Source organism: Nicotiana sylvestris, chromosome 10 (genome assembly GCF_000393655.2).
Source record: "Nicotiana sylvestris chromosome 10, ASM39365v2, whole genome shotgun sequence".
Taxonomy (NCBI): domain Eukaryota; kingdom Viridiplantae; phylum Streptophyta; class Magnoliopsida; order Solanales; family Solanaceae; genus Nicotiana; species Nicotiana sylvestris.
In genome coordinates, this window is record NC_091066.1 from 110,291,496 (window position 1) to 110,314,918 (window position 23,423).

Below are 23,423 nucleotides of genomic sequence, written 5' to 3' on the forward strand. Positions count from 1 at the left end.
TTCAAAGGAGAGATTGTGCTTCCTCCTAAGAAGAAGAAAGTTACCTAAAAGTTGTAGATTGTTCGGTTTGTATAATTTTCCCTTAGTTTCTATAAAATTGTTGAAAGAATTAGAGGGTTTCTGTCCATTTGTTTGTATTTAAATGGTTTAACATTTGAACTCAATCTATGATTTGAAAATAAGTATAAAAATTGAGTCTTTGTTTTTGAAATTGTAATGTTGGATTTTGGTGGTAATTGTTGTGTTTATTTGACTTACTGTTTGTGAGAGTTGCTGTAGCATTTAGTCTAAAGAGCAATTTTATTATTTTTCAACAATGGAGCGTCAAATTTAATTATTTTTTCAACATTTAATGAAAAGGGTAATATGTATTTTGCCGGTCAAATTTAATGGATCGGGTACCGGATAATAGGGGGATCAGGTCTAATATAAGACCAAATGGACAACAGCTTTGGATGTGTGCCAAGTGTCTAGTCCGTTGAGTTAGGCGTACTGTATTTGAATGGTAAGACTGTAGGGGTTCTTTTGATCCAATAGAATAACGGAGAATAATTTTAAACAATTCCTAATAGTAGACGGATATATCAAAACCAGTTTCCGAAACTAAATTAAATTATCTGATAAAGTAGAAGTTTTTACTACACCATTTTCGTGAAATCAGAGTCCGCAAAAGTATAATCAATGTTTTGGTGAGTCTTGCTAAATTTCTTTGTTGTTTGGTTGGGAAACAAGTTATAGAATTAATTATTTCGGGATTAGTTATACTGAAGTATTATTCCATCTTTTCATAGGGATTAAAAAAATATTATAATCACGGAATTAGTTATCCTGAAATTAGTTAAAACTTATCCCAACCAAATGTGAGATAAATTCATTTTAATTTAATCTCGGAATTAATTGTCTCTTATCTCTTGTAGATCAGCTAAAACATTAGATCCATCGCTTATAATATTTCTAAGCTTCCATAAAAAAAATTATTAACAGAAGAAGCAATAGCATTCACTCCGTCCAACGCCCTCTTTAGTGGACAATGCACCCAAAAACATAAGAATATGTACAATAGCAAAAGAAATTTCAAACTGATTTGCCTGGAGGCACTAAAATGAAGAAAATAGTTGTTTCCACCTATACAAATTATGAGCAGCACCTACAAAATACTTTACACATAATAACCAATTAAATGAAGTAGGGAAGACAATGAGAAATTCATCCACAAGCTATAGACGCTGTTTGATTAGGCACCTATATATCACTGTTGGAGATGTCACCATGTGCAGTGGATACTGTATCACTGTTCACTCCAAGTTCAGCCTGCGACATGGTGAAGAAGATTAATTGCATGATTTTTTGATTTCAAACTACAATCAAGGAGCCAAGCACATCCCCCTTGCCCTGCTCTGAATAAAAAAGGTGTTACAGGAACAACTACACTGCTTTACTACACTTGTGGTTCAAGCCACAGTCGGTTGTAATTGAAAATAAACTTCTGTGCTGCTAGGGATTGGATAAAACTAGGCAGTCGAATAGGAGTCGGTGCAGTTATCACTATTACCGTAAAAGTACAGAATAGATATGATATGGACGAAACACATAGATCGATGAAGCATAAGCTTCCATGTGTCACAAGTTAAAAGGGGAAATGGAGACAGATACACAAGAATGTCCGTGGATTCAGTTTAAAAAGAAAGAATGAATTTGGTTAAATGGATACCACTAGGCAACTACCCATATCCCATGTATTGACCCACATTAAGATTTGAAGCTGTATTTTTTCCATCATATGCCACACTTCATATCCAGAACAGAAAACATATGCAGTGTCACGTTATCAACGATTCCCGTATTTATTTTATACTAGAAAATATATTATTTTCACCCTAAAAACTTTTTGGACAAGAAAATGGGGAACTTCAAAAAGTTCCACGGAAAAATAAGAACATACTGGTGGATAAACTTCACTATATGCTCCCTCTCACAGAATTTTACATGGGGATAGAGTGAGGATTTCCAAATGTGTGGGTAAGCATTTCCACATGTAAACTACCAAGTGAACTTGCATCTACCAAAAGATGCTGAACATCGTTTACATTTGAGTTGTTGAAGTCAGCAGATCAAGCAGATTTAACTGTTTCAATACTATGATAGTAGATGGATGCTTCACTAACCTTAGCTTGTCGGTACTTCTCAAGAATTCGATGATATTGTTGGCGTGCTTCTGGAGAGTCAACCATTGATAGCACTCTAGAGACAGCCTCATTTATAGCAGCATCCACTTTCTGTTTGCGGAACAACTTGAGAATGTCTTCGTCCTCACTTTCCTCGATGGGTTCTTCTTCTAGTCGGAATCCCCGAAGACCAACACCCCGTCGACGCCACCTCAGCACCACCTTCTCTAATATTCCCACAGCCCAACATACCTTGTATTCCTTTCTAACCTGATATCCTCGTACATGAGCCTGCCATGGCAATCACAAAGGTCACAACCTCTTTCTGCTTAACACATTATTTTCTACTCTGCAACATCCCCCCCCCACCACCTCCACCCCCAACCCCTCTCAAAATAGAAACAAGAGCAGCTAAAAAATATAACATCTAAATTGGTGACACCTTTTCTTTTTAGATCTGTCATCTTTAATTTTATACGTTGTTACAAATGAGGTTGAAATGTCTATTCTGCTTTCAAACAAATAAAGCACCTGTATCTTCACAACTTTCTGGCGGAATGCAAGGAAGCCTTTCCGGCATTTCCATCCACGATATTTCTTCTGAATAGCTAAAGCTGCTGAGTTATAATCCCGCATGTTGCGGAATGCCAACTTTGAGGCAGCTGAAAGTCCAAGAACATCATTTGAGAGGACACAATATTCATCTCCGCTAGTTGTAGCAGCACGAGCAGCTTCTCTCTGTCGTCTCTTCCGGAATGAATGTGCTCGGAATGCAGATTGTATACGAGCAGCAGCCTGAGCAGCATTACGGACTGCAGCTAAAGTGTCCTTCAGAGAAAGCTGATCCTCATGTGTGGCAGCATTTGTGGTTGATATACTACTGATAGTTCTTTCTGCTTCCACATCAGCAGCCCCCTTTGAAAGCTCACTTTCCTCTAATGTGAGGGATGAAAGATGACTGGTGAGAGCAACCTCTGAAAGATAACCTGCAACTCCCTTGTGACCGCAGCTAGAAGCAATTGACGCAGCAGTTTTACCAAATGGATCTTGTGAAGAGGGATCAGTAACAGCTCCAGCAAATGCACCAGATGCTACGAGGGATGCGACCATTTTTTCCCTGTCAAAAGCAGGCAGTTTGAACAAAATCAGCTTACTTATGTACTAAAGCATCAGGCACTGTAAGGAATAATCATAGCAACAGTACTGCACTTGCAAACATACACACACAGAGACAGGGAGACAGAGATCTAACAGGGACTACTCTGATGAACCAACAGGTACTCTAAAAATGTTATAATCACCATATGCTAAGGAAGCGAAGAACACAAGGAATATAAGAACAAGTAATCCCTTCAGTCCAGGCATCTCTCCGCCTTTCTCCAAAAACATTGCTAGAAAGCACAAGGGTAAGCACTTTATATGCATAAAGACCCTCAATCTGCCTTATTAATATTTTTAAAAAAATACCCTCATTCTGCCCCCAAACCGTTCAGAAGAGTTCACCATTGTCTCTGGAAGCACTAAAGAAAGAAAGCATAAAATCTCAAGCAAACCATGGTAAACATTAACAACTGTATTTCCACACCTTGGGTTCTCATCACAATCAGACATCACTATATATGAAGTATTTCAAACCTATCCTTTTCATGTTATCAATATATTACGATAAATTTGGAAAGTGCAAATTCTGCATGACTGCACATTTCTTCACGTAAAGATGCTATAACTTGAGTGATCGATTCCAACAACGTTCATGCTTATTTTTCCTATGAACTAAAATGTGCAGAATAGACCAATTCTCTTCAATAACAATTCAAGAGGTATCGTAAGAAACTTCATGATTATTATTCGTCTGCACTAAAAGTTGCAGAGAAGACAAATTTCATTCAATAAACACTTTGAAGTATCATAAGAAAATAAAAAAACTTTTTACCCGGTCGACAAAGCTGTGAAATTAATACTTTACAATGTTAACAGATTTATGTAAAACAATACATGTTTCTCAGCTAGTCCTTCTAGGATGAGCCCTTATTTAGGGGGTATAGGAGAGGTATTACTTCCAAATCCAAATAATTCTGGCTTTTCCTAGGGATTGGTTCTTGTTTATCGCTATTACTCTATTTATATCTAACTCACATATTTGACTTCCTAAAGATCCTTAAATGTAGTTTATATTGTTAATTGAGTACCAAGCGCGTCATGGACTATGAAGCCAGCAGTTTGTCAAGCAACAAATATTATTCAGTTACCTTCCAAAGCGTGCAGCCCAATGCAGGGCAGTCCAGCCATTAATATCACGGAAGTTAACACTTACTCCAGCATCTAGAATTGGTTGCAAGGCCCACTCGAACCCCAGGACAGCAACCATGTGTATTATCCCTTGTTCTTTCCTGGAGAAGGAATAACCCATTTGGTTATTTTGTACTTGCAATTTGGATGAAAGCCACTGCTGCAACTTGTCCTTCAAAAGCTCTTGAAGAAGCCAATCAACGGTTACCATTGATGTTGAAGTTCCAAATAAAAGAGATTCAATGACTTGGCTCCATGAATCTTCGCTCGCCTTGGAGTTTTCCAAGATATCATTGCTTGATCCAGAACCATCTCCTTTCTGCACTGATGAGTCAGACAGAAGCATCTGTACAAATCTGACAAGGTGCAACAGTTCCTCTGAACTCTTACAAGCTCCTCCTACTTCAGCTAAATTATTTTGACCATGATCATCAAACTTAACCCGGTATTCAAACTCCCTTACTTCACTGCATGATACCCTATTGCCAGTAGTAACACAGAGTGTGACTTTACCTGGCAAGTGAGGAGGCGCCTGGCAACGGATGGCACCTTCCTTGATGATCTGAACAGGAACTTCAATATCACCAAACATACAAGTCCATGTGTACTCTGATGGATTGCAGAGAAACGATCCAACTATCATTACCTGCACTAAATAGATGAAGTTCAAATAACTGGATATTGAAACATTTCAATGAACATATAAATATCATGATATCCTACGATGGAGCATCTGACACTCCAAGATTTTCAGAATATGCCTTCATCAAAAAGCAAACTACAAACATGCCAGATTATTTGATGATGGTGAAAATTCATTTACAATGTTTTAACTCCACAGATGAAGTCAAAGATCACGGAGCATGAGAATGCACATCTCCAAGGTTGGCAAATCATACTTGCCTTAGTCATTGTGAGTTGGTTAGTGGATCTGGTTAAATCATTTTTCCAATTAACCTATTTTTTTTTTTTGGGGGGGGGGGGGGGGGGCAAGCACTATATGTTTGTATTATCCAATCAGCCATGACTGTCAAATGCAAATTATGACAGAACTGGATTTCTTCACAAGAATTTATCAAACTTCTGTAAGAAATATGTATAAGAAGCTTGTTGGCAGTGATTATGGTATTAGCTTGCTGGAAACAACTCCTCCACTTCAAGAGTTAGAGCATAAAAAACTGAAACTAAATTTTGATGCTAAAAACATATGTAAGCAGTCAGTTGCAACGTCAAAATTAATTGCGCAAGCTGAAAAGAAATATTCAACAACCACCACAAAAAATGGGCAGTAGAAATGTTCAACAATAACCGCGCAAAGACAACTAAATCATGAGATATACCTTTGTTGCCTCAGATGAATACCCCCAATCAGGAGATATATCATGAAAAGTAAATTTCTGCTTCTGGGCAATGGTTAAGCTCATATCATCTTCAAATGAAGTTCCAATCAGATCTTGGTCAAATATTGTTGTATATTGGTCAGAATAGGATCCATAAGTATTTATTCTTGCACATGCGGGATACTTGAAATCTTCAACTTGCTTAAAATTTGTCAAAGAAGCTGCAAAGCAACAGGGGTTTTTTTCTGAGATCAAGAAACTGCACAAGATTTTATATGTAGTAGATATAACTAATCATCTGGATTTTCAAAAGGAGCTCACATTTCAGAGCTTCTTTTCCACCAAATTTAAGCCACCTATCACTTTCGGTAACTTCTATGGGTCCCATTCCTGACAAGGTTTGTAGCGTTCCCTGAGTGAGCGCAGACAAGTTAGGCGGAAGACGGAGAATAGAGCCAATGTTGAAATAAATAACTGAATAAGTGGTTATAAGGGGCAGCAGAATTATTTAGAAACGCCTGGAGATAAGGTCAAGTATGGTTATATAGTGCCATTTTGTGCACAAACTGCTATTCATACACAGCTTCAGCCGCAGTGACAAGTCAGCAAGGACTCAATAGTCCTAATCAGATGCAGGTGCAAAAGACCATGCCAATAAAAGATACAGGCATATGAAACAAAAATTAATTTCAAAGACACTTCCTCACATTCTCATCCAACTTTTCAAAACATTTGTCTTGTGACTCGGCAGCCGGAAAGCTTCTGCAGTGATCCAGCATCTCTTTCCATATGTCACCATCCAGGTTCAAGAGTTGATCCTGTGATTCACTGCTCTCTCCTACAAAGAACACTATCATCAGTACTCCTCAGTATTTGTTGCTTCTAAATTAGAAATGCACGAGTTCTTAGTATTTCTTGCTTCTAAATCAGAAGCATTGGTGCTCAAGAAAAGGCAGATAGAGAATCTCAGGCATGGTAGTAAATGTCCAAGTGGAAAAAATCACCAGTTAGATTCTATCAAAGTGGAAAAATCACCAGTTAAAAATTCTTAACTTATTTATCTACATCTACATATCTTACACTTTTATTTTATAACTCAAGCACAATTTAAAAAAGACACATATTGTGAGTGCAACGCGTAAGCTAAAACTAGTAACCCAAAAAGGGTTCACTTAAAAGAATTATTTGAACTTAAAGCAAATCAAAACTTTGGGGAAAAAAAGGCACTCTTCTTCGATTTGCACCTTATAAAAAAATTATAACTAGTTACGTGTTGAAAATAAAATTTTGCCATTCAGGGAAGAACAAGCTATGAAAGGCCTAAATGGCCTCAGTTTATCTAACTCATGACTGAGCTAGCAGAAGCCCAGTTATCAATCAACATTCAACCGAGCTTGATGATTAGTGAAAACAAAAGGTAGAAGAATTCTATTGTAGATACTTCTTTCTCAAACAAGCTATCAAAAGGACTAGCATTCAAACAAAAGATATCAACCGAGTATCGAGTAATAACATTTTCAAGTCTAAGCACAAATAGCCAAGTGCACTAATCAAATTGACAAAATAACCACCTTGTTCCCAACAAAGTACAAGGAAAGAAGAAAATCTCTGAGTTTCAGGTTGCATGATTAAAACAGGAGTTTAATGCAGTGACAAATGCTAAGCATGTATATCTGCATTTAATAATAATCTTGTGGCACGAAAAAATGAAAGAAACCTGAATAAGGCTGCAACAGAAGATTGTTTGACTTGTGCTGGATCTGAACTAGTGAACTATTATCATGTCCAAAATTTTCAACATCATCTGAGTTCTCAATTTCACTATATAGTGGATCAGTTTCATTTAAACTTAACTGCTCCTCAAGTTTACGCAATGCTTGACTTATCTCAACCTGTGGTGAGCTGCTCACCCCCTCCGTTCTCCCGGTGATGTCTGAGATGTTCATCCCATTACTATTGATGCCTGCACCAGAACAAATTTCCCCAGATCCAGGGCTAGATTCGTTCTGGTACTGTTGATAAGATTCACTACCAACAACAGTAAAGCCTGGATGTTGAGTAGAATATAAGCTGGGACTCAGAGAGAAAATAGAGGAAATTGGAGATGACTGTGACATGAATGCTGCAATCTGCATCCCCTAGGGTCATAAGTGAAACTAGTGCTGTTAAGATTGCTTAAATAGCTTGACATACTAGATCCCAACGTATTCAAACTGTAGCTAATAAACTGCTTGATAAAGATGCACCAAGCAAATATTAAGTTCCCTGATATAGCATTAAATGCTGAAACCAATTATAGAAACTTCTCTAGTCCAGTATCAATTTTTTAGCTGCTTTTACATGAAAAATTACAGAAACAATCAAAAAGAGACGATGATTGGACTAAGATAGAAAAACTTAAAAAGCAGGAATCTTTTCATGGATGACTTGACGAAAATAGAGTTAAATTAGTAGCAAGATTTCATGTCAGGATATGGGATATTTGTACGATTGGGTACCAGAAGACTGACCTCAGTTATATCTCTGTAGTGAACCAGGACAATGTGCTCGTATGCACTGTCAAGCATGCAAAATTGAGAACAAACAAGGGGAAAATATAATCAGTTCCTGGTCCTAACTTTGGTCTGAGAGAGCGACAGAGATGAAAGAAAAGGGAGCCCTAGAATTTTAGTTAAATTTCTCATGTGTGCTCCTTATCCATTCAGTGCCCTAAACTCCTAAGGAGTTTAGAACTTCTTTCTTAAACTGCTCTAAATCTTGAAGCAAAAGACTAGATTACAGATTTAGCAAGTAAACTCACGGATCCAACATCCAATAGCTTCGCCGCTGGAAGTTAGGATTCTTCTCTCCATGTGCATAATAACAATTTAGGGTTTCAGCATTCCCAACCTAGCCACAGCAGAGACAGAGAACTTCTCATCCAATGAAAAATATCGGGAAAACTGAAACATGAACATCATAGGCTTTTTTTCCCCCTTTTTTTTTCAAGATGCCATTTCGAGAGTCAACCAACAAAAATGTCCCCAGCCGGGATGACTAACACCTCCCTCCACGTGAAATAAATAACAAATGTTTAGACAAAAATGTCATTTGTGTTGTTCAATAATGAATAAACATGACGCTTTCTACCAATTGTTACCTTAAGCCGCTCATGTGCCTCTCCTACAGTTCTTCCATCCTTCTTCTTGCGCCAACTATGACCATCTTTACGGAAGTACCTAAGGACCCTCTTGTTAAAGAGAAACATAGATCCACCTGTTGATAGCAACCAATTTTGTAAGAGAGCAAAGGGAAGAGAGGATAATATGACATGGTTCTGTAAGAGGATTATCACTAGATATGTTTTTTTAATTGATCAATCTTGTGAATAGATATTTTACATCTTACTGAAAGCGAAACAAAAAGTTAAAGAGCAAGGAGACTACTAGCTGGCTTTTGGGGCGGTTGATTAGCAAGTTGCTGGTCCTCATGATTCTGTAGTATAAAGAGAACTTCTGCAGGTCTCAACCACCTAAAACGGCCTTCTCGAACCAAATTATTTATATTGTATCCTGAAACGTGAAATAGCAACAGTTGCTAAAATCTTCTATTGCAGCAAATACAGTTCCTTACAACCAATTTACAGGAGGTTACAAACATAAAAGCACACATCAATATTTTCCCGGGGAAAACAATTGTTTCGGGAAGACACCGTTTCAAGTGCTTATGTTATGACAAGCTTTCACAGATTGGGTGTGGATAACAATAATGGCAACAGGACAGGGGGTTTTCTGCGTGTTGCGGAAGTAAAACCTGTGAGAAAGCACGGGAGAAAATATTATTGATTATTATTGTATGTTACGATGAGCCCTATTTATATATAATTATGTATACATAACACCATAACATACTCCTATTTCCTATAACATCGTCAGAGAAAAGATACTCTAAGAAGATATTGCTACAAAGTTTGTGGAGTCGAATGATCAGCTTGCAGATATTTTCACCAAGTCTCTCACTGGTCCTTGTATTAGTTATATATGTAACAAGCTCGGTACATATGATTTATATGCACCGGCTTGAGGGGGAGTGTTAGTTAGTTATTTGTTATGTAAATAAGCATAGTCCCTAAGTTGCTCAGACACTGGTGCGGATCTAGAGGTCGGATTCTTCTAAATGTAAATTCTAAGATTCGGGGATACAGATCCTAATACGGATACGGGTGCGGGGATCCGGCTAAAAATAATTCAAAAAAATAAAAATATAAAAATATCTCTAAATTATGAGAAATTTTAAGCAATACTTACGTATAGCTTGTAAAGTGTGGTTTTCTTTTTTATTCTCAAGTTGTAGGCAAGTAAAGGACCGACTTCCTAGATAAGGTATGTAATTTTCTTCCCTAGTTTTGGTTCTGATTTCGGGAATCAAATTGTATCTCATCTCTAATTTTTCCATCCGTCGTGGTCAAAGTACTGAAAATTGTTTGACCAGATCCGGTACGGATCCCATACCCACACCCATACTAGTGTCGTGTCGACACGGGTGCGACACCTAAACTGCCGTGTCGGAGCAACATAGCATAGTCCTACATGAAATAGGAGTAGTGTAGATATTGTGTATTGTTACAAATAGGGGTACTTGTATTATAGTTAATGTATTAATAATATAATTTTTCCGTGTCATATTTCTCACACATCGCAAGTATTTTTAGGCGAAACAACAATAAGAACTACTAATGCTGCTAATAGATAGTCTTAGACCAACCTAACCCTACTAGGAAAACAAGCACACGATCAAGAAGCCTGCATGTAAGTCTTCAGTTGATGATTTACTTTTTCCTTTGTCAAGAGGTATTTCCTCTCAAGGCAGCTTAAAAATCCATATTCTGTCATTAGCATACATACTACTAAATTATGGTTTAATTCTTGCGCAACTGACAAATGGTCAAGTGAAATGATTCTTCATGATTTCTATCAAACTTTGTCACTTTGTTGGCCGGTTAACTGGTCACATTTTTGGGATGATGGATTAATAGAAGAAAGAGAGTTACAGGGAAAAGGATCAATAGAAAGAGCTCACTTAGTGAAGGTAGACGGTGATGGAAAAACTAAGTCGGTTCAATCGAGAAGATGGATTCGAACAAACATTTCTGCTAGACACCGCAGTTCGGCATGCTTAATTTGCATTATGGGCCATCCTTTTATTTACAAGCACCCGAGGGTTATGGGTCCAAAAAATCCAACTGGATTTGAAAGCACAAAATACAAATAGCGATTGTCACAACCATGAAATTATCATATGGACGCTCGTTAGAAGAGGGTGATCTCATATTCTCAACATTTTGACCGATTAGTTAAGATATACCATCTAACTATACTGAGTGCCTCAGAGGGCCTAGTATCCCATCCGGTACCCCCTGCCAGAGGACAGAGCCAAGGCAATAATTTGTCATTTATTGATATTCTTCCCATGACCAAGTTAGCAAGGGGAAATGAGTACCACAGCGCTCAAAATGGGATTACGAAAGCCTGGGCAAGGCAGTCTTTATTTTTCTACCCCTGCTATGGGCCTAGGTCTATCAACTAAATCAGGTGAGCTTTTTCCTTGTCTATATATTATCAAAAAACTACTTCTCAGTTCCAAAATAGTTGAGAAACTCAGGCATGTACAAGCTATTTTTGAGGTTGACTGATCTTTTCAACCAGCAAATGGAACAATGCTAGGATATACAAGTGACAAAGTGAAAATATGCAAGAAACAGTGTCCACATGATCCACTCATTTGACACATGGTAATTGGTATCTTACAATCCCTTTAGCAGAGGCGGATCTAGCCCTTGGTAGTATATTCAACTGCTTTCGGCCAGGAGGTGCAGATATCACACCAGAAAACAGTAGCCCTAGAATGAAACATGTAATTTCCGTATAATAAATGGAACAAAGAAAACCCAAAAGAAGTTCCGTCTTGATTGACCATTAAGACGAAGCAACTATAAGTGTAACCAAGTCCACACATGTCAAAATTATCTAAACCATAAGCAATAAATTCTTAATAAAAAACTAGTATTCTTAGTAATATAAACGGACTTTGCGCATCAGTGATTTAGTAAAATTAATTCTTACCTGATTCTGCCATACTTATACGCAACAATAAGATTTCACGGTGATGAAGAATTGCTCTCTCCCGGCCTCTCTCATTCAAAATTCGGTTTCCACTTCCCACCTGAAATCGGGAATATTTCACTGTCTTGGTATTAGGTGAAGAGACCGGGGCGATGGTAGGCTGCTTGTTGTACAGCTCTGTCATCACCGTTACAGTGCTACGTTCAACCAATTATATTCTATTCTTATATACTAGTATTACTATCCGACACTAATCCTGTCAAATATTTAAGTTATTTAAGTTATGCGCTATTTGGATTGTATTTTAGTAATCTTAAAATTTACACTTTCTCAGTAAATATAGATAATCATTGAATATTAACTACATAAAAAAATTAACCATTTCTTCATTTTTTTTATATCATTCTTGTCGGTGTCATTGGATCCTAAAAATAGTCAGGGAGCAAAATAATAACTCATATTTATGGCAAAACAATCAAATGTTGAGACAATGAATGACTCTTTGATAAGACTTAACTGTTTTACTACTACATGAACTCTTATTTGGTATGTTGATATCTCTTAAAAAATATTTCTTTCTTAAAATTTAAGTTACTAAAATATTATTTTTCAATAATAATTATTTTTATAATAATGTAATTGAAAATATTATTCTTAATTCAAAACTCATTTTAGTTGGTTATCTAAAAATATAAAAAATTCTTTAGCTAGTGAATTTTTTTTACTCCATTTTGATAGTTGACATTAACCATGTTAAATATTTGAGTTATTTGAATTAAATGTAAATAACCTTGACATTTAAACCTTCTAAATAATTATAGATAATCATCAGATATTAATTAAGAAACACTACATGAAAAAAGACTAACATTTTTCCAATTCTCGTAGTGATAATTTTATTTTTGTACTATTCCCGTATGTGTCATTGGAACCTAAAAATAACCATAAAGTGAAATAATAACTCATATTTATGGCAAATCACAAAGGTTGCACGATATAAACGATTCTTTGATTCCGACGTGACTCTTATACTACGATTTGAACTCTTATTTGATATGATTTTATCTTTCAAAACATATATCTATTTTGAATTTTCAATTTCTAAAACTTCATATATATTATAATAATGATTATCTTTATAATGATGCAAGTGAAGATATTATTATTAGTTTAAAATTTACTTTAATCAGCTATTTAAAATTTAAATGATTCTTTGGCCGGATTTATTTCAGTATGACTCCACTTTAAGTTTATCGATATCTCTAGCCCCAGAATTTGAATTTTTAATACCCTATATATACAAAAATTTTGTTCTTTGAATCATTAAATGTTAAATTAGTTAATTATTATTATAAAATATTGCATATATTGTCTTAAAATTGTCAAGTAGTTTATTTTTCGATACCATACTTGGCTTAACCTCAATGCAAACTACTCAAATTGCATTCCAATTCAAATTTGAATATCATATCAGTTTGTTAGTAATAGTGATTTTTAAAAACGATATATAATGTAAATTAAAAAAATATTCTAAGATATCTTTCTCTTATAATCTATGTTTTTGAGTTGGAAAAAAAAATATTTGAAATTGATGAAATTAACTTACAAATTTTTTATATTCAACAAAGATGAAACATAAGAAGAAATTTGTTTTCATCTTTTATTTCTCGTTTTTAGATCTTTCTAACATTTGTTATATTTATTTTTTTTATCTTATTTTTTATGTCATTATATTTTTTTGCTACAAAAAATTAATTTATTTAACTATAAAATGATGAGTTTTAATAAAATATTGTCTACATATGAACTTTATTTTTTTTTTTACTCTTTGGTTGAAATTGTTTCATATTTTTCTTTTGGCTTTATCTAATCAGCCTAAATAGGTGCTCACCCGACCACTTAAATTAAAAAATTGAATGATGTGTAATTTATATATAATCCATATATAATATGTGTATAATCGTGTGTTTTCGGTATATATCTATTTATATTAGTTATAAAAAGTAAACAATAAATATGGCCGGATATTATGTAAATATTCCATAAGATTTTGGTTTTATGAGTTTATCCATGATATAACTTCTATTATAAATAATTATAAAATTCTCTACTAATGTTCAAAAATATCTTGTCTTTTTATTATCATTGAATTAAAAAAAGTAAAGAGTTTTTTCAAAATAATTTGTTTACATTAAAAAAAAATTACGTCATACCAATTTTTTCTTTATATATACTCTTTGTTACACTTAAAGTCTCTATAGAAACTATCAATTAGAAACCAATTTCTCTCTTGTTGAGTTTGAAAAAAAAATTATTTCACATAATCTAATGATTCAAAACTAATATTCTTCAACGAAAAAAATATTATATCCTTACAATATTGGCCCGACTACAGCGAAATGAAGGAGTTACATCTTCTACCATTCAATTCCTTGAATGTGCTAAATTGAAATTAATGATAGCAATTGTATAGCAAAAGTTTTGTTATTTGTTTGATGCCCATTTATGCAAATTGACTCTTCAAACAAATATTCTTCAAGAAGAAAAAAGAAATAACCTTTTTTTAAATATTGAGTGATTTTGTGATGTTTCTTTCTCCAACATGTATGTTTACTTTATTATATATGTAAGTAAACTTTTATTTTGGTTTTGTAAACTCTTTTTTGTTATTTAGATAAACATAGACGTGTACCCTATATATTAAATTTATTTTAAAAGAATTTTATTTTATTTAAATCTAGCTACAGTGTTTCAAAGAACTATACTTATAGGATTTTAAATGTGAAAGAGTTTTATAGTTATATGGAGTAATTTTTTTTTTGCTAGAGGCGAAGTAGTATTTAAATAATTAGAAAAAATAACAAAATTCCTAACATGATTGCATATGATAACATGATATAAAAAAAAGATAAATTTTATTTTTAATTTAAATTCGAATTTTAGAACTTTATATATAAATTCAAAATTATCTTTTAATTCAAATATATATATATATATATATATATATATATAATTCAAATATATATATTTGTATTTAACTAAAATAGTCAAATATAGAATAAAGTCACCATATACTATTGACATTTATTAGCTTGCCACTTGGCTTAACCATAATGTCAATTATATATGGTAACTTTCTTGCTTTAATATATATATATATATAGATATATATTAGGTGAGATATATATATATATATATATATATATATATATATATATATATAAAAGCTACGAAGGCCTTTAGCGAAATGTCGTTCGTATTTTTTACCCTTTTAAAAATAGCTTTCACACTAGACAAAGTCGTCATTTAGTTATTTTCCTTAAATTTAGGAATAGTCATTTAATTATTTTCTTAATATTTAAGATTTCAAAATCAACTAAATTTATATATTGAATCCTTCCTTATTTAAATTATATCATATAACATATTTGTAAAGGCAAAATAATAATAATAAGAAAAAATCTTATTAAACCGTATAGGAAGGCTTAATATTTAAAACATCAACTAAGATTTTTCCTAATATTGTTCGCTATCTTTTGGCTTAACTTGGACAACAATCTGCACGTGCATTTCTCATAATTTGTATGCAGTTATTATTTACATGCAAAGTTCAACAAGGAAACTTTAGAACTTTAAAATTAATAAAATATTTGTCATTTAATTATTTTTTAATGTTAAGACTTTAAAATTTAAAAACTTATTAATAAATCTTTTTATCTAAACTATGTAAGAACTTCTAATATTCAAAATTTTAAAACTGAATAAGAATTTGTTTGTAAAAATTATTTCGTTATATACAATGCGCAAAGTAATTATAGTTTGTCAATCTATAAGGTAGAATTAAAATAGAATCATTTTATTAATCTTGTTAGGAGTGGAATAACTTGTCCAACACTATACCTTTTAGGATTAAGATCAACTAGGAAATATTTAGAATCTGTTTGGAAAGCCACCAGATAATTAAAATTGGTGTAATTACTAGGGTAGTAATTATACAATATTGTAATTATGAGACCTGTTTGTTTGTCATAGTGTAATTACTTTATAATTACAAGTGTATTGTTTGGTTGTACAAGCGTAGTTACATAGTTAGATTAAATTTTAAATATAAAGTTAATTATCAAAAATTTAAAGCTATATTTAACAAATATATGCATTTATAAATAATATTAAATTTGACATTTAAGATAAATATTATTTCTTGAAAATATATTAATGATAATCATATATTTATAATTAATATTTTAAAACTAATTATATATATATATATATATTAAATTAATAATATTTTATTTTAATCAATTATAAAATTTAAAAGTATATATTTTGTAAGAACGTCATGGACTACATGATTGATAAAAAAAATTAATATTTATAAATATAATATCGTAACATTGCTCAAATATTTTACGAAAAAAATAATTTATCAATTCTAACTGAAAAGAATGGCATGCAATCTGAATTAATAAGTAAATACCAGAGCAAATAAAATGTAAGTGAAAATATAACATAAATTCAAAATCAAAAAAAAAAAACATAATACTCTTATGTAAAATTAAAACATAACATAAAATAAGTTTCAACATAATATAAGTAAATATAATTCGAAAGAAAATGAAAACATAAGTCTATAACCTCATTCAATAATGATTCTACTTTAATGACATCACTCATTATATGCTAAGTTTATTAATGATTCATTATTTTTAATATTAGAAGGAGTAGTTTCAAAACTAGAATAATAGCACAATTATGCTAAATGAATAAAATAAAATAAAAAATATGAGCGACTACATGGAATTACAAAAATAAAGGTTGGAAAATGAGAATATTATTTAAATATTAAAAAAGTAATCTATCATTTTAACGTAGTTAAGTTTGCATATAACCTGATCCAATAATAAAGTTCAACTTTAATGATATCACTCATTATAAGTCAAGTTTGTGGATGACTTATTCTTTCAAAACTTACGAGGTATAATTTTGTGGAAAAATTAGAATAATAACATAGTTAAGTGTAATAAAAAAATAAAGCAAAATAATTAAGAAAGAAACAAAATATGAGAAGTTATATAGACGAAATTTTTTAAGATTACATATTCATTGATACAGGGTACACGCGCAAAGCGCGTACCCTAAGACTAGTATATATATATATATATATATATGCGCGCTTGCTGTCCAGGGATCAAACTGAGATTTTACCTTCTCTTTGTTATTTTGATTGGGCCACTTTGTAGTAGTAGTGTAGCCCTTTTATTTATATTTGGTTTTGCGGACCAATTTGCCCATCTTTGATATTTCATGCATCCACACGTGTCACTTCACTTGCGAAGTTATATCAATAATTATTGTGGCCCCACAAGAATGAGGTATCTACTATTGACGTTTCACTTTGGAGAAACAGAAAAAAGAGTCCCTAAACTATTTGATTTGATACAAAAATAACCTCCATCAATTTATTGAGCCAAATATGTCTCTACCATTATTTTAGTGGCTCAATTATACCCTTATAATTCCAAAAAGAAAAAAGAGTAGTACATATAAAATTCATCATAGTGTTCTCTAAAATAGCTTATAAATAGGAAAAATATACGTTTCAAAGTTTGGAGTTATAACATATAGAACTATAGAAGTCCTTATTCATCGTCGTTTTATTATTACTAATTTCTGGACACATGCGTTGCACGTGTATCTCATACCAATCAGTACGATTTTTTCTTCCTTTTGTCTAAGGTAAATATATGAATACAATTATAAAATGAAATAAGTTAATAATCATATGATCAATAAAGGTCCAAAACATTTTTGATTTATTCTTTATATCAAGCCAATCATCAAACTTTCCCAGAGAGCAATAATGACTCTTATTACTACATATATATTTAGATGACAAATTCTTTTCTTTTTAGGATAGGTTTTAGAGGACCAAAAGTTTATAGATGCAATACTATATGTATAACAATACTAAAATTAATGAAATACAAGCGCATATATAAGTATGTTAATGCACCAGAAAAGCTACCTTATGTCAGATTACTTAGTTTATCATAAGGCCATCTAAAATTATGCTAGAAGAATGTTTTTATGAAATATGCTAAAAGAACATGAAAACCATAATATAAGATGATGTGTTAGTACATTTCACAGAGTAACAAAATGGAAATATAGTTATCGAACCATACAATGAATAATACACAGACAAAAAGGAAAGGAAAAGAGAAATAGAAATGAATGATATTACAGTTATTAAATTATTGTAAAGCTTAAAGAACCGAAGAAAAAATAGAAGAATAGAAATAGAGTGAACCACAAAAAGTTTTAAATTTTAGACAGTGCATGTTCCATAAATTTCTCAAAATTCCTTTTATCATTTAATTTATGCGAAAACTTTTACGCAGAACATAACAAGGTAAAATACCACTAGTTAGCTATAGAATAAGTAAAACACTATGGAAAGTGACTATAAAAAGAAATCAATTAACCTGATTTGGCACTTGTAGTTTGATTTTTGTGTTGCTGGTGCTGCTGAGCAGTATGCATAATTTGAAGAATGATGTTTTTAATGGATAATGGCTTGACAGAGAGAATAATTGCTTAACAAGTTAGTTGTCCATTTTTTTATGTTATGAGTAGGATATAAAAGGTTCTGGTAAAGGTTCACCTTCCCATTTATAGTTAATATTGGAAGTTGAAAAGAGTTGAAATATTAAATAGGTATTCTAATAGTTGCAATAAGTATTGAAATATGAAAACAATTGCAACACATATAATAGGCTGTAGTGAGAGTTGCACATGGACAAGTATTGGTACGTTTATCTAATTTCATTTTAATACAATATCATTAATTTTTGAAAGGTAAATTTACTTTTAAGTAACAAAAATTATAGGAGTAAATGTGTAATTTAAGGGCAAAATAGTCACTCAGCTTTTAATGGGTAATATAGTAATTCAACTTTTACTTTGAGGTTTCCCAATTATAATATAGTATGATAGATTAGTTTAGTTCCCAAACTAACATTGACATGAACACCATGATACCACTAACATTGATAAATTCATCCTACTTATTTAAGCAATTAATTGTTTAATTATGTTCCATGTGCACATATTTGTGGTTATGGAGCTCAACTATTTTAAGGAAAAAAACAAAACCTCTTGTGAGATTTCCATTTGATTATATGATTGAACAGTTCTTCTAAATGTCAACGGTCTAAACAAGTAAAGTGGTGCATACACCAAATTGACATGCTAAACAAAACTTATAACTTTTACCGCTATTTTTTCAAATATCGCTAAGATGATAATTTAAATTTAAAAGGAGAGATATTTTCAGTTAAACAATTAAAATATATGAACGAAGAGATTATTATATCAATTATGCTCTTCAAGTATTTGCATCCCATGAACAAAGGCGGATGCAACAAAGGAGTGTCGGGTTCAACTGAACTCAATACTTGTAACGTTAAGCATAAATTTATGTATAAAAATCTATCAAATAATAAAAAATAGTAGATATGAATCCATAACTTTAAAAATATAAAGGGTTCAATGCTAAGAATATATTAAGGTCGAACTAATAGATTTTAAATCATAGATCTACCTTTAACATATCAGCTTTTGCATCCACACATACACGAGTTCTCAGAAATCAAGATCTAAAAATTATTTTTGTTGTGCGTGTCTACATGTATATAATAGTGGAATTGTCTTTAAAATTATGGTGTACTAAATTCTACATACTAGGTTAGTATATTTCCGAAGGCTTAAAAAATAATTTTTTAAATTAAGAAATAAAAATTCTAAATGGTATACATGATTATTGGTTTGATGATTGCAATAATTTCAAAGGACACGCGGAAATACTATCAATTAATTAAATTAACTCGGAATATGCTTAAAAATTTGAGCCACCAGTAAATAAGACATTAAATATATTTACACCAATTCATGTCCTGTTTTTCTCTTGATATCATTTAGAATAGCTAGACATGAGTTTAAAAAAGTTCTCATAAGTTTATAAAAAGAATGTCATGTTTAAACCAAATTGAGCATCCAACTCAGAAAAAAAAAAGAATATCACTAATGTACTTATGAAAATTTAATTTCTGCAAACATTAATCTGTAATATTGACCTGTTAAATACTTTTTAATTCAAATTGCCATCTTTATTTGTATGAATTAAATTAGTAATTTCATTTACAATAATACTGTATTATAGTTTTGACCGTTGTTGAAGCATTTTTTTTTTGGCTGCAAACTAGGAGATAACCAATAGGTTATTCAAGAAAGCTAGCCAACATTTGATATACTTCAAAATCAGTGATATTAGTCGGGCATATGGTAAACTTAATTGAATTTTAAGAACTTATAACTTCATATTCTAATTAAGTACTATTAAAATAAAAAAAGTTAAACATTTGCGCTATGAGTTTACTTGAAAGTAAAAAGGAAGTTTAAAATAAGAAAATTTCTTTAATAAATTACTTCCTCAGACTTTGGTAGGGGTTAATTATTTTACAATTTATTTTTATTCGAAAAATAGTAATAAATTTATTTTACTTGAAACTTAATAAATTATTGTATTAAATATCTTACCTAACAGTCTACCTTATTCGCGTTTTAGCAATGTTAGAGTCCATTGCCAAAAACATATTTGGCCAATATGCGAAAAAGACTTGTGTCAAAGTTCATTTTACATTGAGATTATTTAAAGGCAAACGATCACATAGCCATTTAAACTTGCTTCAATTTTCTATTCCAGTAAATAAACTTATAACTTTTCCATTTGAACACCCAACTTGATTATTTACACCTCAATAAGCCACTTTGACAGTTGACTATGCCTACGTGGTAACAACATTCTTCTGAGGTTCTTGCGAGGTGTTGTCACATATGTTTTTTTTTTTTTTTTTAATGAAGTTCGATTGGTGTTTTCTTAGTTGCAACAAAATGATTTGGAGGTTGGAGTTTAAGACTTGGAATTGGTGGAGGAGATTCGGTGGAAGTAGGTAACTCACTGGAAGTACAAAGGTGATGTTGGATTGGTGGCCGACTGTAGCTTTCTCATTTTTGTTGCTCGTTGATGCCTTCGATCTCTCAAGAGATGCAGGGTTGTTGGTGCTCTAACAAGGCATGACGACGACAGTGCCACTGGCATATAATTTTCTGGAAATGAGACCAAATATTTTATGGACAAAATGACGATTTTATTGAACATAAGACTAAAAGAATAAGGTTTGGGTAAAAAAAATAGAAGGAAAATAAGGTATATAATTTAAGAGGTTTTTTGTCCGGCCAAGAATTGGTCATGAATGAAGCTTGTGTTGGTGGTATGTCTCCGATGGAATAGTTTTGGTGGGATTGAGAAGGAGAGAAAGAATTTTTTTTAGAAAAAATTCATAAATTGATATTTAAATATGGGACCCACAAATTACACGTGTCAAACCATAAAAAGTTTTATTATATAACGTGTTATTTTTGTCAGCGCAATTGAGTATCACACTCTAATGGAGGGGTTTAAAACATGTGTTTTGATAAGTTGAAGTGTTCAAATGAAAACGTTCAAAGTTTGTTTACCAGAATGAAAAATCGATGCAAGTTTAAGTGGCTACGAGGTCGTTTTGCCTTATTTAAACATAGATTTTTTTTAAATATTTATTATTTCTCTTTTATTAAAACATAAAAAACTAAAATAAGAAATACACACTAAAGTTTTTAATCAATATAACATATAATTAAACCAAAACAATAATATTGAATATCCGATAGAATGACTTTTGATATGATAATCTCTATATTATTAGAAGTAGGAACCGACAACAACAACAACAACAACTTACCCAATATTATCCCACACTGTGATGTCTGGGGAGGATAGTGTGTACGCAAACCTTACATCTACCTTGTGAGAATAGAGAGGTTGTTTCCAATAGACCCTTGGTTCAGGAAAGCATGAGCACCACATTAATGAAAAATATAGACAAGAACGGATAGTACCAAAAAGCCATATAAAAGCAGAATAAAAATAATAAGATAGTAAGGTGATCAACAATGAAAGAAAACAACGGTTAGTCATAAAAACCTATTACCAAAAGAAAGCGAGACTGCGTGCCAATACTACAATTATGAACACTCTAGATTACCTACTTTACTACCATAATCCTCGACCTCCATACCTTCCTATCAAGGGTCATGTCCTCAAGCAGCTGAAGCTGCGTCATGTCTTGCCTAATTACCTCTCCCCACCTCTTCTTTGGCCTACCTCTACCTCTATGTAGGCCCTCCAATGTCAACCTCTCACACCTCCTCACCGGGACGTTTGTGCTCCTCCTCCTCACATGACCAAACCACCTAAGCCGTGCTTCCCGCATCTTGTCCTCAATAGGGTCCACACCTACCTTGTCACGAATAACCTCATTTCTGATCCTATCTAACCTGGTGTGCCCGCACATCCATCTCAACATCCTCATCTCTGCTACCTTCATCTTCTGGACATGAGTGATCTTGACTGGCCATACTTAGCCCCATACATTATCGTTGGCCTGACCACCACTCAGTAGAACTTACCTTTAATTTTTGGTGGCACCTTCTTGTCACACAAAACACCAGAAGCGAGTCTCTATTTCATCCATCCCGCCCTAATACGATGTGTGACATCTTCATCAATCTTCCCATCCCCCTGAAATAGATCCAAGGTACTTAAAACTTCTTCTCCTAGGGATGATCTATGAGTCCAGCCTCACCTCCCCTTCCCCTCCTTGAGTCTCGCCACTGAACTTACACTCCAAGTATTCTGTCTTGGTCCTGCTCACTTGAAACCTTTAGACTCCAGGGTCTGCTTTCATACCTCTTATTGCGCTTTCACACCGTCTCGCATCTCGTCAATCAATACAATATTATCTACAAATAGCATGCACCACGACACCTCTTCTTGGATATGGTGCGTCAGTACATCCATCGACAGAGCAAACGAAAAAAGGCTGAGTGCCGACCCCTGATGCAACCCCATCATAATCGAAAAATAGTCTGAGTCCCCACTCACCGTCCTCACTCGGGTCTTTGCTCCATCATGCATGTCCTTAATCAACCTAACATAGGCAACAAGTAACCTCTACCGTCCAAGCATCTCCACTAAACCTCCCTTGGAACTTTATCGTTCGCATTTTCTAAGTCGATGAACACTATGTACAAGTCATTCTTTCTCTCCCTGTACTCCTCTATCAATCTCCTAACAAGGTGGATGACTTCTGTATTCAAACGTCCCGGCATAAACCTGAACTGATTCTAAAAAATAGCTACACTCCTCCTCACCCTTAACTCTACCACTCTTTCCCAGACTTTCATAGTATGTCTAAGCAGCTTGATACCCCGATAGTTATTGCAATTTTGGATATCACCTTTGTTCTTGTATACAGGAACCATCGTGCTTCTCTTATACTCTTCAAGCATCTTCTTCGTTCTAAAAATGACATTAAATAACCCAGTGAGCCACTCCAAGCCTGCCTTTCCCGCACTCTTCCAAAACT

At 33.0% G+C, this 23,423-nt stretch overlaps 1 protein-coding gene across 5 annotated transcripts; it reads right to left on the reverse strand.

Moving 5' to 3' along the window:
- Window positions 1-939: 939 nt before the first annotated feature.
- LOC104248500 (calmodulin-binding transcription activator 4-like) lies at window positions 940-12,088 on the reverse strand. Of its 5 annotated transcripts, XM_070160125.1 has the most exons (14): window positions 11,896-12,088; window positions 9,220-9,345; window positions 8,934-9,049; window positions 8,595-8,683; window positions 8,305-8,350; window positions 7,512-7,932; window positions 6,502-6,632; window positions 6,116-6,206; window positions 5,795-6,015; window positions 4,968-5,100; window positions 4,415-4,862; window positions 2,697-3,282; window positions 2,166-2,456; window positions 940-1,311 (listed from the first exon to the last, which is right to left on the reverse strand). In XM_070160125.1, exons 1-14 carry the CDS (start codon window positions 12,077-12,079, stop codon window positions 1,243-1,245), a joined length of 2,952 nt encoding a protein of 983 aa, XP_070016226.1. In that variant the 5' UTR covers window positions 12,080-12,088; the 3' UTR covers window positions 940-1,242. The 5 variants fall into 5 exon arrangements, with proteins under 5 accessions (XP_070016226.1, XP_009803068.1, XP_070016225.1 ...); XM_009804766.2 differs by having other exon boundaries at window positions 4,415-5,100; window positions 7,512-7,923; XM_070160124.1 differs by having other exon boundaries at window positions 4,415-5,100.
- Between the last annotated feature and the right edge of the window lie 11,335 nt (window positions 12,089-23,423).